This window comes from Babylonia areolata, chromosome 21 (assembly GCF_041734735.1).
Source record: "Babylonia areolata isolate BAREFJ2019XMU chromosome 21, ASM4173473v1, whole genome shotgun sequence".
Classification (NCBI taxonomy): Eukaryota; Metazoa; Mollusca; class Gastropoda; order Neogastropoda; family Buccinidae; genus Babylonia; species Babylonia areolata.
Window position 1 is genome coordinate 38,014,900 of NC_134896.1, and position 17,639 is coordinate 38,032,538.

The window sequence follows — 17,639 nt, forward strand, 5'->3', positions numbered from 1 at the left end:
TTGCACTCAAGGCCTAAGTATGTTGGGTTATGCTGCTGGTCAGACATCTGCCTAGCAGGTTGTGGTGTAGGGTACATGAATTCGTCTGAACACAGTGACACCTCCTTGAGTTGAGAAACTATAAATGGAAACAGAAAGGGGAAGGTGGGTGAGTGGTGGTGGTGGTGGTGGTGGCAGCGATGATTTTGTCAGGACAGGATTCTGAGGGCATTGACTGAAAGGTGATTGGTGGTGCTGGAGGTAGTGGTGGTGGTGGTAGTGATTGGTGGGGGTGATAGTGGTGGTGATGGTGGTGGTGGTGGCGGCGATGATTTTGTCACCACATCACCGGACACAGGGCATGGGGACACACAGGACAGGATTCTGAGGGCATTGACTGAAAGGTGATTGGTGGTGGTGGTGGAGGTAGTGGTGGTGGTGGTAGTGGTTGGTGGAGGTGTTAGTGGTGGTGATTTTCTGACCAGATCACCAAACAATGGACAGAGGGCACATGATTCTTGAGGGGGCTAACAGAAAGGTGAGTGGTGGTGGTGGTGGTGGTGGTGGTGATTTTTGCCATCAGGTCACCAGACATTACGGGACACTGGGGGGCAGAGAGAGAAGAATTCTGGTGGCACAAACAAACAGCAAGGTGATGGTAGTAGTGGCGGTGGTGGTGGTTCGTAGGGGATGTGTTTTCGTCTGCCTGTGGTCTCTCCCTTTCATGTCCACCACGGGCCATATGTCTAATGGGTTCACAAAGGGCAAAGTGGCATTGCTTAGACAGGGATGGAGGGGGGATGTGTGTGGAGGGGGAGCCTGGGGGGGTATGATGGGGGGTGGGGTGGGGGGGCGCTGGGGGGGTGGGGGGGAAGAGAGAGATAAGGACAGAGGGGGTAGGTGAGGACAAGGGGGGTGGTGAGGAATGGTGGAGGGGTGGGTAGGGGTGGGGGGGGGATGAGGTTGGGGATGGGGGATGGAGGGAACAGAGGAATTGGGGAGAGGGGGAGGGGGAGGAAAGGGTGGATGATGTGGTGGGATGACAGTAGGATGAGGACAGGGGTAGGGAGGGTGTGCGGAAAGGGTGGATGAGAACAGAGAACAGGACTTTGTTTTTGCTGTTTTGGTGGTAATTCTTCATTTGTGCCAAGTTAAATTTCTCGACTTATATAAGTGAATGGGTAAAGTTAATACACAGAGATGGAGAGAGAGACACAGGAGATTGAGACTGAGACAGATAGGGATGATGGCTGTGGGAGGGCGGAGGTCAGTGAGAAAAAGACAGTGAGAGAGAGAGCACAGACGGACAGACAGACACAAAATGAGTCAGTCAAAGGTAACAGCGAGAGAGAAACGTCTACACACAGTGTGACAAACGGTGACTGCTTAAGCCAGTTTGTACAGCTGTCTGACTGACTGTTTTGGTACAGTTTATAGGTCAGAAGCTATAGGACAGAGGGTGTTGGGTGGTGTGGGGGTGTTGAGTTGAGGGCAGAGGGGAGAGGGAGGGGGGGAGTGGGGGTGGGATTACAGGGAGGTGGGGTGGAGGGTGAAGGTGGTAAAGAACAAGGTGTCAGAGGAGAAGACAGGGTGGGTGAGGACGAGAGGAGATGAGGGGTGGGGAGATGAAGGGTGGATGATGATGCAGGGGAGTTGTCTTTCCCTGCTGTCTCCACATGACGGAAGCCTCCATGCTCTTGGAGCACACATGCAGGCAGTGGTGAGGCTGTGACAAAAGGAAATGTAATGACACTGAGAATGTTGAACTGGTTAACTCATTCAACCCTGGGGGAGTTTACAACCTCAGCAGACTTCCATGCAATACCTATATAGAAAAAAAACACAGAAAATATACATTTCCCCCCCTCCAAATTACGTGCAGACACATCCGAAAATACTGTTGTAGTTAGTTCCCTTTCCTTGCAGTTTATGCATATGTAGGAACGTAAAAAAACACAAACTGACATGACAAATTTTCACGTCAGAGCTATGCTCGGGCTGAGGGCGTGATGAGTTAAATTGCTGCTTGATAAGACACATTTTCACGTCAGAGCTATGCTTGGGCTGAGGGCATGATGAGTTAAATTGCTGCTTTATCAGACAAATTTTCACGTTAGAGCTATGCTCAGGCTGAGGACATGATGAGTTAAATTGCTGCTTAATAAGACAAATTTTCATGTCAGAGCTATACTCAGGCTGAGGGCTTGATGAGTTAAATTGCTGCTTAATAAGACAAATTTTCATGCCAGAGCTATTATATACAATTCGAAGGGGCAGAGTCGAATCGAGTACACAAAAGGTAAGAATACAATAAAATCAAGCCGCATGCAGCAAAATAAGGCCAAATGAACACGCTTAATAGCCCAAAAAAAGCGTAAGATGAGACAGAGCGTAAACCTGACAAGATGGCGTCGAGAGCCTTGGCCAAAGGAATGATTCAGCGCTTGTAGCTTTTAGAGGTGTTTGATTGGCTAACAGCGGACCGGGCAAGACGGGTCGTCTTTTCATTGTTAGCCACCAAGCAGAGCAAACCGATAGGCCTAGTTTGCATCAGTATGACATGGTATATGTATCACCAAACATGGAGTATAATACCAACTCCTCTTAATAGACAAATTTTCATGCCAGAGATATGCTAGGGCTGAGGGCTTAATGAGTTAAATTGCTGCTTAATAAGACGAATTTTCATGTCAGAGCTATGCTCAGGCTGAGGGCTTGATGAGTTAAATTGCTGCTGCTGACGATTTCTTCTTCTTCATCATTCATGGGCTGCAACTCCCATGTTCACTCGTATGTGCACGAGTGGGCTTTTGTATTTGCATTTGTATTTCTTTTTATCACAACAGATTTCTCTGTGTGAAATTCAGGTTGCTCTCCCCAGGGAGAGCACGTCCCTACACTACAGCGCCACCCATTTCTTTGTATTTTTTCCTGCATGCAGCTTTATTTGTTTTTCCTATCGAAGTGGTTTTTTTCTTCAGAATTCTGCCAGGAACAACCCTTTTGTTGCTGTGGGTTGTTTTACTAAGTGCATGCTGCACACAGAACATCGCTTTATCATCTCATCCGAATGACTAGCGTCGAGACCACCACTCAAGGTCTAGTGGAGGGGGAGAAAGTATCGGCGGCTGAGTCATGATTCGAACCAGCGCGCTCAGATTCTCTCACTTCCTACGTGGACGTGTTACCTCTAGGCCATCACTCCACATGTATAACCTGTTTTACCCCACCAAGGTAGACAGGCTGTGTCGGTTTTTTCTGTAGATAAAGTAACCAGAAATGTCCCACATGGGGATTACCAGAGGACGTAAAACAACATTTGAACTGTGTCGGTCAGGTGTCGTGGGATCAGTTTGACAGCCAGGCGTACCTGGACAAGAAACGGCTGAAGGTGGGGGAGGACGCCTATGCCCGCAACAAGTTCAACCAGAAGGCCAGCGACGACATCGCCCTGGACAGAGCGGTGCCAGACACACGCCACTCTCAGTCAGTGCACTGTCTGTCCGTCTGGTTGTCTGCCTGTCTGTGTGTCTATCTGTGTGTCTGTCTGTCTGCATGTGTGTCAGTGTGTTCATGTCTGATGTCTGTGTCAGTGCACTGTCTGTCTGTTTGTCTGCATGTGTGTCTGTGTGTGTTACGGTCTGTCTGTCCGTCTACCTGTTTGTCTGTCTGTCTGTGTGTGTGTGTCAGTGTGTTCATGGCTGTTGTCTGTGTCAGTGCACTGTCCGTCTGTCTGTTTGTCTGCTTGTGTGTCAGTGTGTTCATGTCTGTTGTCAGTGCACTGTCCGTCTGTCTTCCTGTCTGTCTGTGTGTCAGTGTGTTCGTGTCTGTTGTCTGTATCAGTGCACTGTCCGTCTGTCTGTGTGTCAGTGTGTTCATGTCTGTTGTCTGTATCAGTGCACTGTCCATCTGTCTGTGTGTCAGTGTGTTCATGTCTGTTGTCTGTATCAGTGCACTGTCTGTCTGTCTGTGTGTCAGTGTGTTCATGTCTGTTGTCTGTATCAGTGCACTGTCCGTCTGTCTGTCTGTGTGTCAGTGTGTTCATCTCTGTTGTCTGTATCAGTGCACTGTCCGTCTGTCTGTCTGTCTGTGTGTCAGTGTGTTCATCTCTGTTGTCTGTATCAGTGCACTGTCCGTCTGTGTGTCAGTGTGTTCATCTCTGTTGTCTGTATCAGTGCACTGTCCGTCTGTCTGTCTGTATGTGTGTCAGTGTGTTCATGTCTGTGTCAGTGCACTGTCCGTCCATCTGTCTGCCTGTGTGTCAGTGTGTTCATGTCTGTTGTCTGTATCAGTGCACTGTCCATCTGTCTGTGTGTCAGTGTGTTCATGTCTGTTGTCTGTATCAGTGCACTGTCCATCTGTCTGTCTGTATGTGTGTCAGTGTGTTCATGTCTGTTGTCTGTGTCAGTGCACTGTCTGTCTGAATAATCTGTTTGTCTGCCTGTCTGCATGTGTGTCAGTGTGTTCGTCTGAAATGTCTGTCTGTGTTCATTGAGAGGTTGCAAGTTTGTTTGTTTTTTTATCCTGAAGACCTTTCCAGCTGTCTTTGCACTCTTTGTTGGCTCACGTGTGTGTGTTTACACACAGTGCAAGTCTGTGTAATAACATGGGTTTCGGTTGTCTGTCTATCTGTGTGTTTGTATATGTGTGTGTGTGTGTGTGTGTGTGTGTGTGTGCGTGCGTGTGTGTGTGTGTGTGGTAAACTTTAACATATTAATTTTACATGGAAATATTTAGTCTTTCAACACCAAATTTGGCTTAAGAATAGGTTTTTTCCCCCACACATTTTAATTATTACAGTGCACTTCTAGGAAGGGCACAACCAGTCATAAAGAAATCAAATACTTTTACAGTCAGGTTACAGTTCCATTTTTATTTCTTATTCACAAAACGTAGCACTTTTATTAACATGTTGATACACTGATTACTAGCAGTCATTTGCATCATTTTCAGTTCAAATAGGAGCTTGGTTTGCTAAGGATGGAAGTGTAGTAATCAGATGGGTTAGTATAACAACCTGCTGTTCATTGGAAAGGAGGTGGATAAAAAAATTAAAAAAACCACCACCAAAATCTACACCCATAAATGCTGTGCATTTGGTGACATCAGTTTTGATTCCCCCTCCCCCCCACCCACCCTCTTCCCTTCCTCTCCCCCCTCCCCCATCTCCCCAGTTTCATGCTTGTGGTGAGATCATGTCCAAGACTTTGGTGTCACGGATTCATGGGGCCTTTCGGAATGGCGTGATAGTGGTCTCCATGCCAGGGGGGTGGCGGTGGGAGGTTCCGGAGGCGGTTGGGGGAGGCTGGGGAGGGAATGGTCCTGCAGCTAGGTGATTAGTGTCGTAGTGTCATCATCAGCCAGTGGTAACAACATACACATTCTGAATCAGAACAAGCACTCGGCTGACTCAGCAGCAGTCCAGGGCTTCATCTCATGTGTGGCAGCAAGGTGACCCAGTATTGATAGCTCCACATGGACTGCTGACACCAGGACTGCAGCAGTTGGGCCTTGGTGTGGCAGAATGTGGTTGATTGGGGATGAGGAGCATGCCACTGAAATAGCATGGATTATGGGACAGAAATAAAAGGTTTAAAGCTTAATTGTCCAATATAGCCTTTTATGGTCATCGGGGCAGTAAAATCATATCTGCTGTGTTTAGGGCTTGGCACTGGAAGGCTGGGCCCAATTCTCTCCTGCTATTTTATCCTTCGCAAACTGTACTAAAGTCAGGTTAGCGTTTACATCTGGGTGGAGTGAGGAAAATCACAGTACAGTGCCTTTCCCAAGGACACAACACCAATGCTGAAAGGGGGCTCGAACTCTGACAACTGGTGAAAACTGGATCAGAAGTCCAATGCCTAACCGATTCTGCCACAGCAACTCCCAAGAAAACCCAAAGTCCTCCAAGAAAAAAAGGAGAGAGGATTAACTCTGACTGACTTGACATAGACTGAGATGGGCGCCACAGCCGAATGGTTAAAGCGTTGGACTTTCCATCTGAGGGTCCCGGGTTCGAATCACGGTGACGGTGCCTGGTGGGTAAAAGGTGGAAATTTTTACGATCTCCCAGGTCAACATATGTGCAGACCTGCCAGTGCCTGAACCCCCTTCGTGTGTATACGCAAGCATTAGATCAAATACGCACGTTAAAGATCCTGTAATCCATGTCAGCGTTCGGTGGGTTATGGAAACAAGAACATACCCAGCATGCACACCCCCGAAAGCGGAGTATGGCTGCCTACATGGCGGGGTAAAAACGTTCACACACATAAAAAGCCCACTCGCGTATATACGAGTGAACGTGGGAGTTGAAGCCCATGAACGCAGAAGAAGAAGAAGAAGAAGACATAGACTGTCACAGGATGGCGTACATTGTGTTCATGTTGAGGACAGTCACGGTAACCACACTGTACCGAGCACACAGGCTGGCCACAGTCATTGACAGAAAGAGAGCGGTGTCTTGCTGGATCCAGTGAGGAAAAACTGTCGAAGATAAAATGAAAACAGCCGGCAAGACCCTGAACGAAATCAGCAGACAGAATTGACTTGAGAGAAGATTTCTTGGCGCTTTATGCTCTTGTCGGAATGGAGTGGATTTAGTCAGTCAGTCAGTGTGATGATCATTTACTCTCCTGGCCTTATTGTTCTTTCAGGTTAAGTCAGTCAGTCTTGCTGAATTTAACAGTTGGAATGTGTGTATACAGTACAGCCCCCCCCCCACCCCCACCCCACCCCACCCCCCCTGCAGCTGTTTGTTTTTCCACAACCAAAGGCAAAATGACAGACGTCTCTTCACCAGACAGGCAGGGTAAACAGACACAGGAAAGTGGCTGTCGGTGGGGGAGGGGGCGCATGGGGGGTCCTGGGGGGGCGTGGGGGGGGGGGGCAGAGGCTGGTGGTGCACAGTGTTTACACAGGTGTAGAGGAAGGAAAACGGTGGTGTGTGCAGGTGTCACACGGCTGCATGGCGCTCTGACTTGCCCAGCACCTCCGTCATTATCACCTTTCACAATGAGGCCAGGTCCACCTTGCTCAGAACCATTGTCAGGTGAGACACAATCTGCGCACACAGGTGTATGTGTGCAGACACACACACATTCTTATACACACACACACACACTCTTACAAAACACACTCTTACACACACACACACACACACACACACACACACACATAAACACACACATACACTCACGTAAACACACACACACACACACACACACACACATGTGCATGTTCATGTGTGCACACACACATGAACACACACACAGTACCAATGCAAGCACATACTCACATGCGCATGCCCAAATACACACACACACACACACACACATTTACAAACACACACACATATGCATGCATGCGCATGCATACACACACAAACAGATCTTTGTATTGTTATTGAATATGTGTGCAGCTGCATGCCAGTACATGAAGTAAATGTGGATCTGTGTTCAACATGTGCATAAATTAAAGGTGTTGTATAATGACAGGTACACATTGTAAATTTGTGTGAACAGTGCAGTGTGTGTACACAAGAGGTTTTTATAGGTTTACATTTGTGTCAAACAGTGTGATGTGCAATGTAGTGTACAATATGTATATGTGACAGGTACAAAAAAGTAAAGGTTTACGTGTTTGTTGAATAGTGTGTGTAAAATGTGTTTGTAACAGGTACAGAAAGTAAAAACTTACATGTGTGTTTAATTGTTTGTTGAACAATGTGTTTATAACACATTAACAGGTACACAAAGTAAAGGTTTGCTTGTATGTTGAACAGTGTGTTGTAAGTTGTGTTTATAGCAGGTACACAAAGTTAAGGTTTGCATGTGCGTTGAATAGTGTGTTGCACAATATGATGTGCAAAAACAGGTACTCAAAGGTTGACATGCGTGTTGAACAGTGTGTTGCACAATGTACACATAACAGCTACACAAAGTAATGGTGTGTTGAACAGTGTGTTTCACAATGTACACATAACAGTTACACAAAGTAATGGTTTACATTTGTGTTGAACATTGTGTTGTGAAAAGTGTTTATGGCAGATATGCAAAGTAAAGGTTTACATGTGTGTTGAACAGTTTGTTGCATAATGTGCATAATTATAACAGGTACACAATGTAAAGGTTTGAATGTGTGTTGAACAGTGTGTTACGTATGAGTCCCCCTCACCTCATCAAAGAAATCATTCTGGTGGACGACTTCAGTGACGATCGTGAGTTGTGTGTTTCCTCTCCCACATACCTTTGCATCCACAGACACACACAGCACACTGTTTATAGATACGTACATACTGCACACACACACACGCACGCACGCATGCACGCACGCACGCACGCACGCACGCACGCACGCACGCACGCACACACACACACACACACACACACACATACACACACACATACATACATACACACACACACGTACGCACGCGCACACACACACACACGCACGCACGCACGCGCGCGCACGCGCGCGCACACACACACACACACACACACACACACACACACACACACACACACACACACACGCACGCGCACACACACACACACTACGCACGCGCACACACACACACACGCACGCATGCACGCGCACACACACACACACACACACACACACACATGCACGCACGCACACACGCACGCATGCATGAATGCACACACACACACACACACACACACACACACGACACACACACACACACACACAGCACAGTACATGCACACAGCACAGACCCAGACACACAGTGCACACAGACACAGACAGCATAGTGCATTAAGACCCACACGTAGCGAAAGTAGTAACAGGTGTAGCAAGTGTGCAATGATATTTGTGCATGTATACGTGTATATATACATACATTCATATAAGTGTGTTTATGCTCATGTGTGTGTGTGTTTGTGTGTGTGTGCATTCGTGTGTGTGTGTGTGTGTGTGTGGTGTGTGGGTGTGCAGCGTCAGACGGTGAAGAGGTGACAGCCATTGACAAGGTCAAAGTTTTGAGAAATGACAAGAGAGAAGGTCAGTGTTTGGGTCTTATTTTGTTTGACGTGTGTAAACAAAGTGAGTCTACATAATAACCCTGGTTTTGTTGTCCTAGTGCTTGTCTGTCTGTCTGTATGTATGTATGTATGTATGTATGTATGCCTCCATGGTAACTTTATTTACTTCATTTTCACTTGAAATATTTTGTCTGTCAACAACAAATTTGGCTTAAAAAAAAAAAATGTCACCACATGTACTAATTATAGGGTGAAAGTCTTCATGATTAAACTGTATAACCAGATTGTGAGTATTATATTCTGTTTAGCCACTGCAAGTAATGTATTGACACCAGTTCACATGAAGCAATTTATCGACCGCTGCTGGTAATTGTGTGAAGTAAAGTATTGACCACTTATCATGTGAAGCAAGATGTTGACCTCTGTTTATGTGAAGTGATATATTGACCCCTGGTCATGCAAAATAATATATTGACCACTTCATGTCAAGTTATATAGTGACAGTTGTTCATGTGAAGTGATGTATTGATTCTTGTTCATGTGAATTAATATATCAAACCCTGTTCATGTGAATTAATATATCAAACCCCATTCATGTGAATTAATATATTGACCCCATGTTCATGTTAGGTGATAGTTATAGTGACCCACTGTTTATGTGAATTAATATAGTGACAACCACCACCAACCCTCCCAGTTTATGTGAAGTGATATAGTGACCATTGTTCACATGATGTGATATAATGACCATTTCACATTAATAAATGATAACCATTGCTCATGAAAAGTACGCCTCGTTTCTGGTCGTCTCATCCATTCGAGAGTGTTATTATTGACCCCTGTTCACATGAATACCCCTGTTCACATGAATACATTGACCCCTGATCAGATGAAGGCATTGACCCCTGTTCAAATGAATACACTGACCCCTGTTCAAATGAATACACTGACCCCTGTTCATATGAATGCAGTGACCCTTGTTCACATGAATACATTTACCCCTGTTCATATGAATACATTGACTCCCTGTTCACATGAGTACATTGACCCCTGCTTGTGGTCAAGACTGATCTGGTTGAGAATGCTGATATTGACCTCTGTTCGTATGAATACACTGACCCCTGTTCATGTGAATACATTGGGGAAAAAAACCCACCTCCCACCGCCACCCCCACCCCTATCACATAATACATTGACCTCTGTTCGCATAAATATTTTGACCTGCTGTTCATGTGAATACATTGACCCCTGATCACATGAATACACTGACCTCTGATCATACGAATATATTGATCCCGTGTTCATACGAATCCATTGACCCCTGTTCATGTGAATACCTTGACCCCTGTTAGTGGTCGGGACTGATCCGGTTGAAAGTGCTGATACTGACTCTTGTTTGTGTGAATACATTGACCTCTGTTCACACGAATACATTGACCCCCCTGTCTGTGACTGCCAGGACTGATCCGGTCGAGAGTGAAGGGGGCAGCGGCTGCGACGGCACCAGTGCTGACCTTCCTGGACAGTCACTGCGAGTGTAACAGCAACTGGCTGGAGCCTCTGCTGGACAGGGTGGCTCAGGTAAGGGGCTTGGGGGGCGGGTGGGGGGGGGGGGGGGGGGGGCTGGGGTGCGGGGGATGGAGGGTGGGGGGGAGGGGGTTGGAGAGGGTTTTTTTTTTTTCTTCTGTTTACTGATTGCTCATGAATTATTCATTGATCTTGACTGTTGACTGTGCTTTTCTTCCTTTCTTTTTTTTCTTTTTTTTTTTTCTTTTTTTTTTTGTCGACTTTTGTTTGTCTGTCCTTCTGCAGCTGGCTGGAACTTCATCGGTGCCCAGGTGACTCTGAACTCACCTGTGGTTATCTCTGTCCAAGACATGGTAATATTGTAGACTGGGTAACAGTGCAGATAAGGTTAACGCTGAGACAAGGTAATTTTGTAGAAAAAAAAAAAGTAACACTGAAGACCGGATAACAATGTAGACAAAGTTAACACTCAGTCAAGGTAATTTTGTAAACAAAGTAATCACTGTAAACCAGGTAACAATGCAGACAAGCTAACGCTGTAGAAGAGGGTAACATTCATTGACAAGGGAATCATTCAGACATAGAAGTCAATGTAAACTGGCTAACACTGTTGACAAGGTCATACGATAAAAAAAAGCTAACACAGTAAACAAGTTGACACAATAGACAAGTAAAAAAAAAAAAGAGATAATAATGACATAGTAGACAAGTTAACACAGTAGACAAGTTAATAGACAAGGTAACACAGTAGACAAGGTAACACAGTAGACAAAGTAACATGGTATATAAGGTAAACAGTAAACAGGGAAACACGACTGACAAGATAACACGCTGACAAGAAAACAGTGCTGACAAGGTTACGTGGAGACAAGGTAACATATAGACAGGGAAACACTGTGGACATGGTAACGCCATGGACAAGGTAAAATTGTAGACAATGTAATACTGTAGACAATGTAAACACTTTAACAAGGTAACATTATAGATAAGGTAACCTAGTGGACATGGTAACACTGTAGACAAGGTAACTTTGTAGACAAGGGAAACATGGTAGACAAAGGAATGTTGTTGGGAAAGGAAACATTGTAGACAAAGGAATGTTGTTGACAAAGGAAACACTGTAGACAAAGGAATGTTGTTGACAAAGGAAACATTGTAGACAAAGGAATGTTATTGACAAAAGAAACATTGTAGACAAAGGAATGTTGTTGACAAAGGAAACATTGTAGACAAAGGACTGTTACTGATAAAGGAAACATTGTAGGCAAAGGAATGTTGTTAACAAAGGAAACATTGTAGACAAAGGAATGTTGTTAACAAAGGAAACATTGTAGACAAAGGAAACATTGTAGGCAAAGGAATGTTGTTAACAAAGGAAACATTGTAGGCAAAGGAATGTTGTTAACAAAGGAAACATTGTAGACAAAGGAATGTTATTGACAAAGGAAACATTGTAGACAAAGGAATGTTGTTGACAAAGGAAACATTGTAGACAAAGGACTGCTACTGATAAAGGAAACATTGTAGGCAAAGGAATGTTTTTAACAAAGGAAACATTGTGGACAAAGGAATGTTGTTGACAAAGGAAACATTGTAGACAAAGGAATGTTGTTGACAAAGGAAACATTGTGGACAAAGGAATGTTATTGACAAAGGAAACATTGTAGACAAAGGAATGTTGTTGAAAAAGGAAACATTGTAGACAAAGGAATGTTATTGACAAAGGAAACATTGTGGACAAAGGAATGTTATTGACAAAGGAAACATTGTAGACAAAGGAATGTTGTTGAAAAAGGAAACATTGTAGACAAAGGAATGTTACTGACAATGGAAACATTGTAGACAAAGGAATGTTGTTGACAAAGGAAACATTGTAGACAAAGGAATGTTGTTGACAAAGGAAACATTGTGGACAAAGGAATGTTATTGACAAAGGAAACACTGTAGACAAAGGAATGTTGTTGAAAAAGGAAACATTGTAGATTAAGGAACATTGTTAACAAGAGAAACATTGTTGACAAAGGAACAATGTTGACATGAGAAACATTGTTGACAAAGGAACAATGTTGACAAGAGAAACACCGTTGAGAAAGTAACACTGTAGACAAACATTGTTGACAAAGGAAAAACGTTGACAAGAGAAACACTGTTGAGAAAGTAACACTGTAGACAAAGGAATATTGTTGACAAGAGAAACTTTGTTGACAAAGGAACATCATTGACAAAAGAACACTGTAGACAAAGAAACATTGTTGACAAAGGAAGATTGTTGACAAAAGAACACTGTAGACAAATAAACATTGTTGACAAGAGAAACTTCATTGACAAAGGAACATTGTAGACAAAGAAACATTGTTGACTAGAGAAACATTGTTGACAAAGGAACACTGTAGACAAGGGAAACAGCTGATGGTGTATCCTAAGGGTAGGCTACCTTTCCGATGAGCTTTCAGAATAACACAGCTGAACTCAAAGTTTTCTTTTCGACAAGGAAAATGAGAATTGTGGTGTAATTTCTTTGTTTTGATTTCTCTTCTAATTTTGTGTGTGTGTGTGTGTGTGTGTGTGTGTGTGTGTGTAACTCACAGGACCGGAGGAATGTGGTGAGTCCCATTATTGATGTGATCAACATGGACAACTTTGATTACCTCGGAGCATCTGCTGACCTCAAAGGAGGTAAAGTATTGCTCCTGTTTTCTAAACAGTCCATGCAGTTTGAATGGAAGTGCAGCCATGTGTGTGTTTCTGTATGTGTTTAGGGAAGTAGTGTAAAGCATCTCACAGACGTAGCATGTTAATGGAGTGTGTGGTAGAGGTCTTGAAGCTGTACCAGTATATTATGTGTGACTGTTTTCAGGTATAGGGTGTATGGTTGTTGTTGATTCTTTATAGCATTTTCCTGCATGTGGTATGTGTGTGTGTGTGTGTGTGTGTGTGTGTGTGCTCACAAGCATGTGCCCCAACATCTGTGTGCGCGCGTGTGTGTGTGTGTGCGTATGTGTGTGTGTGTGTGTGCGTGCAGGGTTTGACTGGAACCTGGTGTTTAAGTGGGACTACATGAAGGCCGAGGAACGCAACAGAAGAGCATCTGACCCCATCTCTCCCATCAGGTCAGTTCCCGTCATTTGTGCTGTGTACATGTATAGTATTACATGACATCCCCCAAGTGTGTCTTTTGTCGCCAGTAGTTCTCCGGACGGTAAGTGTATCTTGTGTTGATACTTGTTCACCAGACCGTAAGCGTGCCCTGTGTAGATTGTTCTGCGTCAGACCCCATATGTGTTATGTGCAGATAGTATTACATTTGATCATCGGTCCCCTAGGAAGAGCACAGTGAGTGCTACCTCACGACATAGGTCCCCGTGGATGAGTATATTAACATAAAAACGAAACAAAATGATACGACAGAATAAACAAAAAAGTAAATACATCGAAAGGGAAGGGAAAGATTGATTTGTGTTGATTTTGCCTGAAGAAGAGCCTGTGGCTCGATACGTCGCCTCTTTTATCCTACGTAAGTCGACTTTTACCAAGATTCTTTTAGTCTACCTCTCACTGAAGGGAAAGATACACAGAAGGCAAATGATTGAAATAAAACAAGGATGAAAATGTGCTGCATTTAGAAAACCTGCACACACACGCATGCACGCACGCACCAACACAAGCGTGCAAATGTACACTAACACACAGATGCAGACACACGCCAGGAGCTGAGCCCAACGACGTGGCTGTAAGTCCCCATGCCTTACCTTTTCACCTGCTTCATTGCCCTTGTTCGCTGCCCTGATCTGTTCTCATCCCATCCCCTTGTGATCCCAACATTTTGGGGACGTCTGCACAGGCTGGAGAATTCCATGATGGACGTTTTACAGAGAAAGTATCTTTTTACTGTGATGGGCGTTTTACAGGGAAAGTATCTGTTTACTGTGATGGACATTTTACAGGGAAGGTATTTGTTTACTGTGATGGCTTTACAGAGAAAGTATCTGTTTACTGTGATGGACATTATACAGGGAAAGTATCTGTTTACTGTGATGGACGTTGTACAGAGAAAGTATCTGTTTACTATGATGGACATTTTACAGGGAAAGTATCTGTTTACTGTGATGGACATTTTACAGGGAAAGTATCTGTTTACAGTGGTGGACATTTTACAGAGAAAGTATCTGTTTACTGTGATGGACATTGTACAGAGAATGTATCTATTTACAGTGGTGGACGTTTTACAGAGAAAGTATCTATTTAGAGTGATGGACATTTTACAGGGAAAGTACTGTTTACGGTGATGGACATTATACAGAGGGTGTATCTATTTACAGTGGTGGATATTTTACAGGGAAAGTATCTATTTAGTGTGACATACATTTTTACAGAGAATGTATTTACTGTAAAAGACATTTTACACAGAATATATTTACTGTGATGGACATTTTACAAAGATGTATATCCAGTGATGGACATTTGACAGAGGAAGTGTCCGTTTACTGTGTTGGACATTTTACAGAGAAATTATCTATTTGCTGTGCTGGACACTTTACAGAGATGTATATACTGTGATGGACATTTCACAGAGGAAGTGTCTGTTTGCTGTGATGGACATTTTACAGAGAAAGTATCTGTTTCAAATAATTTGTGTTGATATGATCTTTACCCAGGGCATGTGGGCTATTACTGTGACATTTGTGCCTGACTGATAGAACCAGTATAATATTGTTCATGGTTAACCAGTATAATATTGTCCATGGTTAACCAGTATAATATTGTTCATGGTTAACCAGTATAATATTGTTCATGGTTGATCTTTTTGCCTGTTAGATGATCCCAATGATTACCAGCAAACTGTTGTTTGATTGGCGAGCAATGTGTTGCAGGACGCCAATGATTGCTGGAGGATTGTTTGTGATTGACAAGAGCTGGTTTGATGAACTGGGCCAGTATGACATGGACATGGACGTGTGGGGGGGAGAGAACCTGGGTGAGTTAGCGACCTTTGCCCTTTGTCGTCATCCTGATTGGTCGTACTGTCCTCACTGGGTTTTGGTGTTTGTTGTCACTGTGTTGTGTGTTGTCAGTGTGCTGTGTGTCATCATTGTGCGGTGTGTTGTCATGTGTTGTCAGTGTGCTGTGTGTCGTCATTGTGCGGTGTGTTGTCATTGTATTGTGTGTTGTCATTGTATTGTGTCTTGTCATTGTGTTGTGTGTTGTCATTGTGTTGTGTGTCATCACTGTGTTGTGTGTTGTCAGTGTGCTGTGTGTTGTCATTGTGTGTTGTCATTGTGCGGTGTGTTGTCATTGTGTTGTGTGTTGTCATTGTGTTGTGTGTTGTCACTTTGTTGTCATTGTGTTGTGTGTCGTCACTGTATTGTGTGTTGTCAGTGTGTGGTGTGTTGTCATTATGCTGTGTGTTGTCATTGTGTTGTGTGTCGTCCCTGTGCTGTGTGTTGTCATGCTGTGTTGTCATTGTGTTGTGTGTCGTCACTGTGTTGTGTGTTGTCATTGTGCTGTGTGTTGTCGTTGTGCAGTGTGTTTTCATTGTGCTGTGTGTTGTTATTGTGTTGTCACTGTATTATTATTTTGCAATGTGTCATCACTGTGTTGTCATGCTGTGTGTTGTCAATGTGCTGTGTGTTGTCACTGTTGTCATTGTGCTGTGTGTTGTCATTGTGTTGTCTTTGTGCTGTGTGTCGTCATTGTGCTGTGTGTCGTCATTGTGCTGTGTGTCATCATTGTGCTGTGTGTTGTTATTGTGCTGTGTGTCATCATTGTGCTGTGTGTCGTCATTGTGTTGTGTGTTGTCATTGTGCTGTGTGTCGTCATTGTGCTGTGTGTTGTCATTGTGCTGTGTGTTGTCAGTGTGCTGTGTGTTGTCACTGTTGTCATTGTGCTGTGTGTTGTCATTGTGTTGTCTTTGTGCTGTGTGTCGTCATTGTGCTGTGTGTCATCATTGTGCTGTGTGTTGTTATTGTGCTGTGTGTCATCATTGTGCTGTGTGTCGTCATTGTGCTGTGTGTTGTCATTGTGCTGTGTGTTGTTATTGTGTTGCGTGTCATCACTGTCATATTATTGTGGTGTGTGTTGTCACTGTCTTGCCATTATAGTGTGTGTATGTGGCACTTACTGATCTTGGCCAGTATCCCCACGTGGAGGGAAATGGAAAAAATGTAAGGAACCTACTTTAAGGACAGCTGTTCAAACATATTCATGTGGTCGCTCAGTCCCTGTTGGTAAGGACTTCAGACTGTCACTGTGTCTGCTATGGCCAGGTCAGCATGTTAGGTTTATGCAAAGGTCAGGTGTCTCTCCTGTTGTTTTTTTTTTTTTTTTTTAAATATCCCAGCAGCAGATGTGATGTCGAATATCATGATCTCTGCATGATTTGACACCTCCTTGAAACTGAAGCCGACACTGTGTTTACCTGACAGATGTGTAGAATGTCATGATCAGTCCACATGATTTGACACCTTCTTGAAACTGAAGCTGACACTGTGTTTACCTGACAGGTGTATAGAATGTCATGATCAGTCCGCATGATTTGACACCTTGAAACTGAAGCTGACACTGTGTTTACCTGACAGATGTGTAGAATGTCATGATCAGTCCACATGATTTGACACCTTGAAACTGAAGCCGACACTGTGTTTACCTGACAGATGTGTAGAATGTCATGATCAGTCCGCATGATTTGACACCTCCTTGAAACTGAAGCCGACACTGTGTTTACCTGACAGATGTATAGAATGTCATGATCAGTCTGCATGATTTGACACCTCCTTGAAACTGAAGCTGACACTGTGTTTACCTGACAGATGTATAGAATGTCATGATCAGTCCACATGATTTGACACCTCCTTGAAACTGAAGCCGACACTGTGTTTACCTGACAGATGTATAGAATGTCATGATCTCTGCATGATTTGACACCTCCTTGAAACTGAAACCGACACTGTGTTTACCTGACAGATGTGTAGAATGTCATGATCAGTCCACATGATTTGACACCTCCTTGAAACTGAAACCGACACTGTGTTTACTTGACAGATGTATAGAATGTCATGATCAGTCTGCATGATTTGACACCTCCTTGAAACTGAAGCTGACACTGTGTTTACCTGACAGATGTATAGA

The 17,639-nt window shown here is 44.0% G+C and overlaps 1 protein-coding gene across 2 annotated transcripts in view; it reads left to right on the forward strand.

The window, feature by feature from the left end:
* Window positions 1-17,639, forward strand: part of LOC143296283 (polypeptide N-acetylgalactosaminyltransferase-like) — a 64,431-nt gene that overhangs the window by 35,159 nt on the left and 11,633 nt on the right. For both annotated transcript variants that reach the window (XM_076608131.1, XM_076608130.1), the window contains exons 3-10: window positions 3,317-3,465; window positions 6,932-7,030; window positions 8,130-8,197; window positions 8,941-9,006; window positions 10,447-10,568; window positions 13,103-13,190; window positions 13,537-13,624; window positions 15,386-15,489. In XM_076608131.1, coding sequence (XP_076464246.1) covers window positions 3,317-3,465; window positions 6,932-7,030; window positions 8,130-8,197; window positions 8,941-9,006; window positions 10,447-10,568; window positions 13,103-13,190; window positions 13,537-13,624; window positions 15,386-15,489 — 784 coding nt within the window. The remainder of the gene's footprint in view (window positions 1-3,316; window positions 3,466-6,931; window positions 7,031-8,129; window positions 8,198-8,940; window positions 9,007-10,446; window positions 10,569-13,102; window positions 13,191-13,536; window positions 13,625-15,385; window positions 15,490-17,639) is intronic.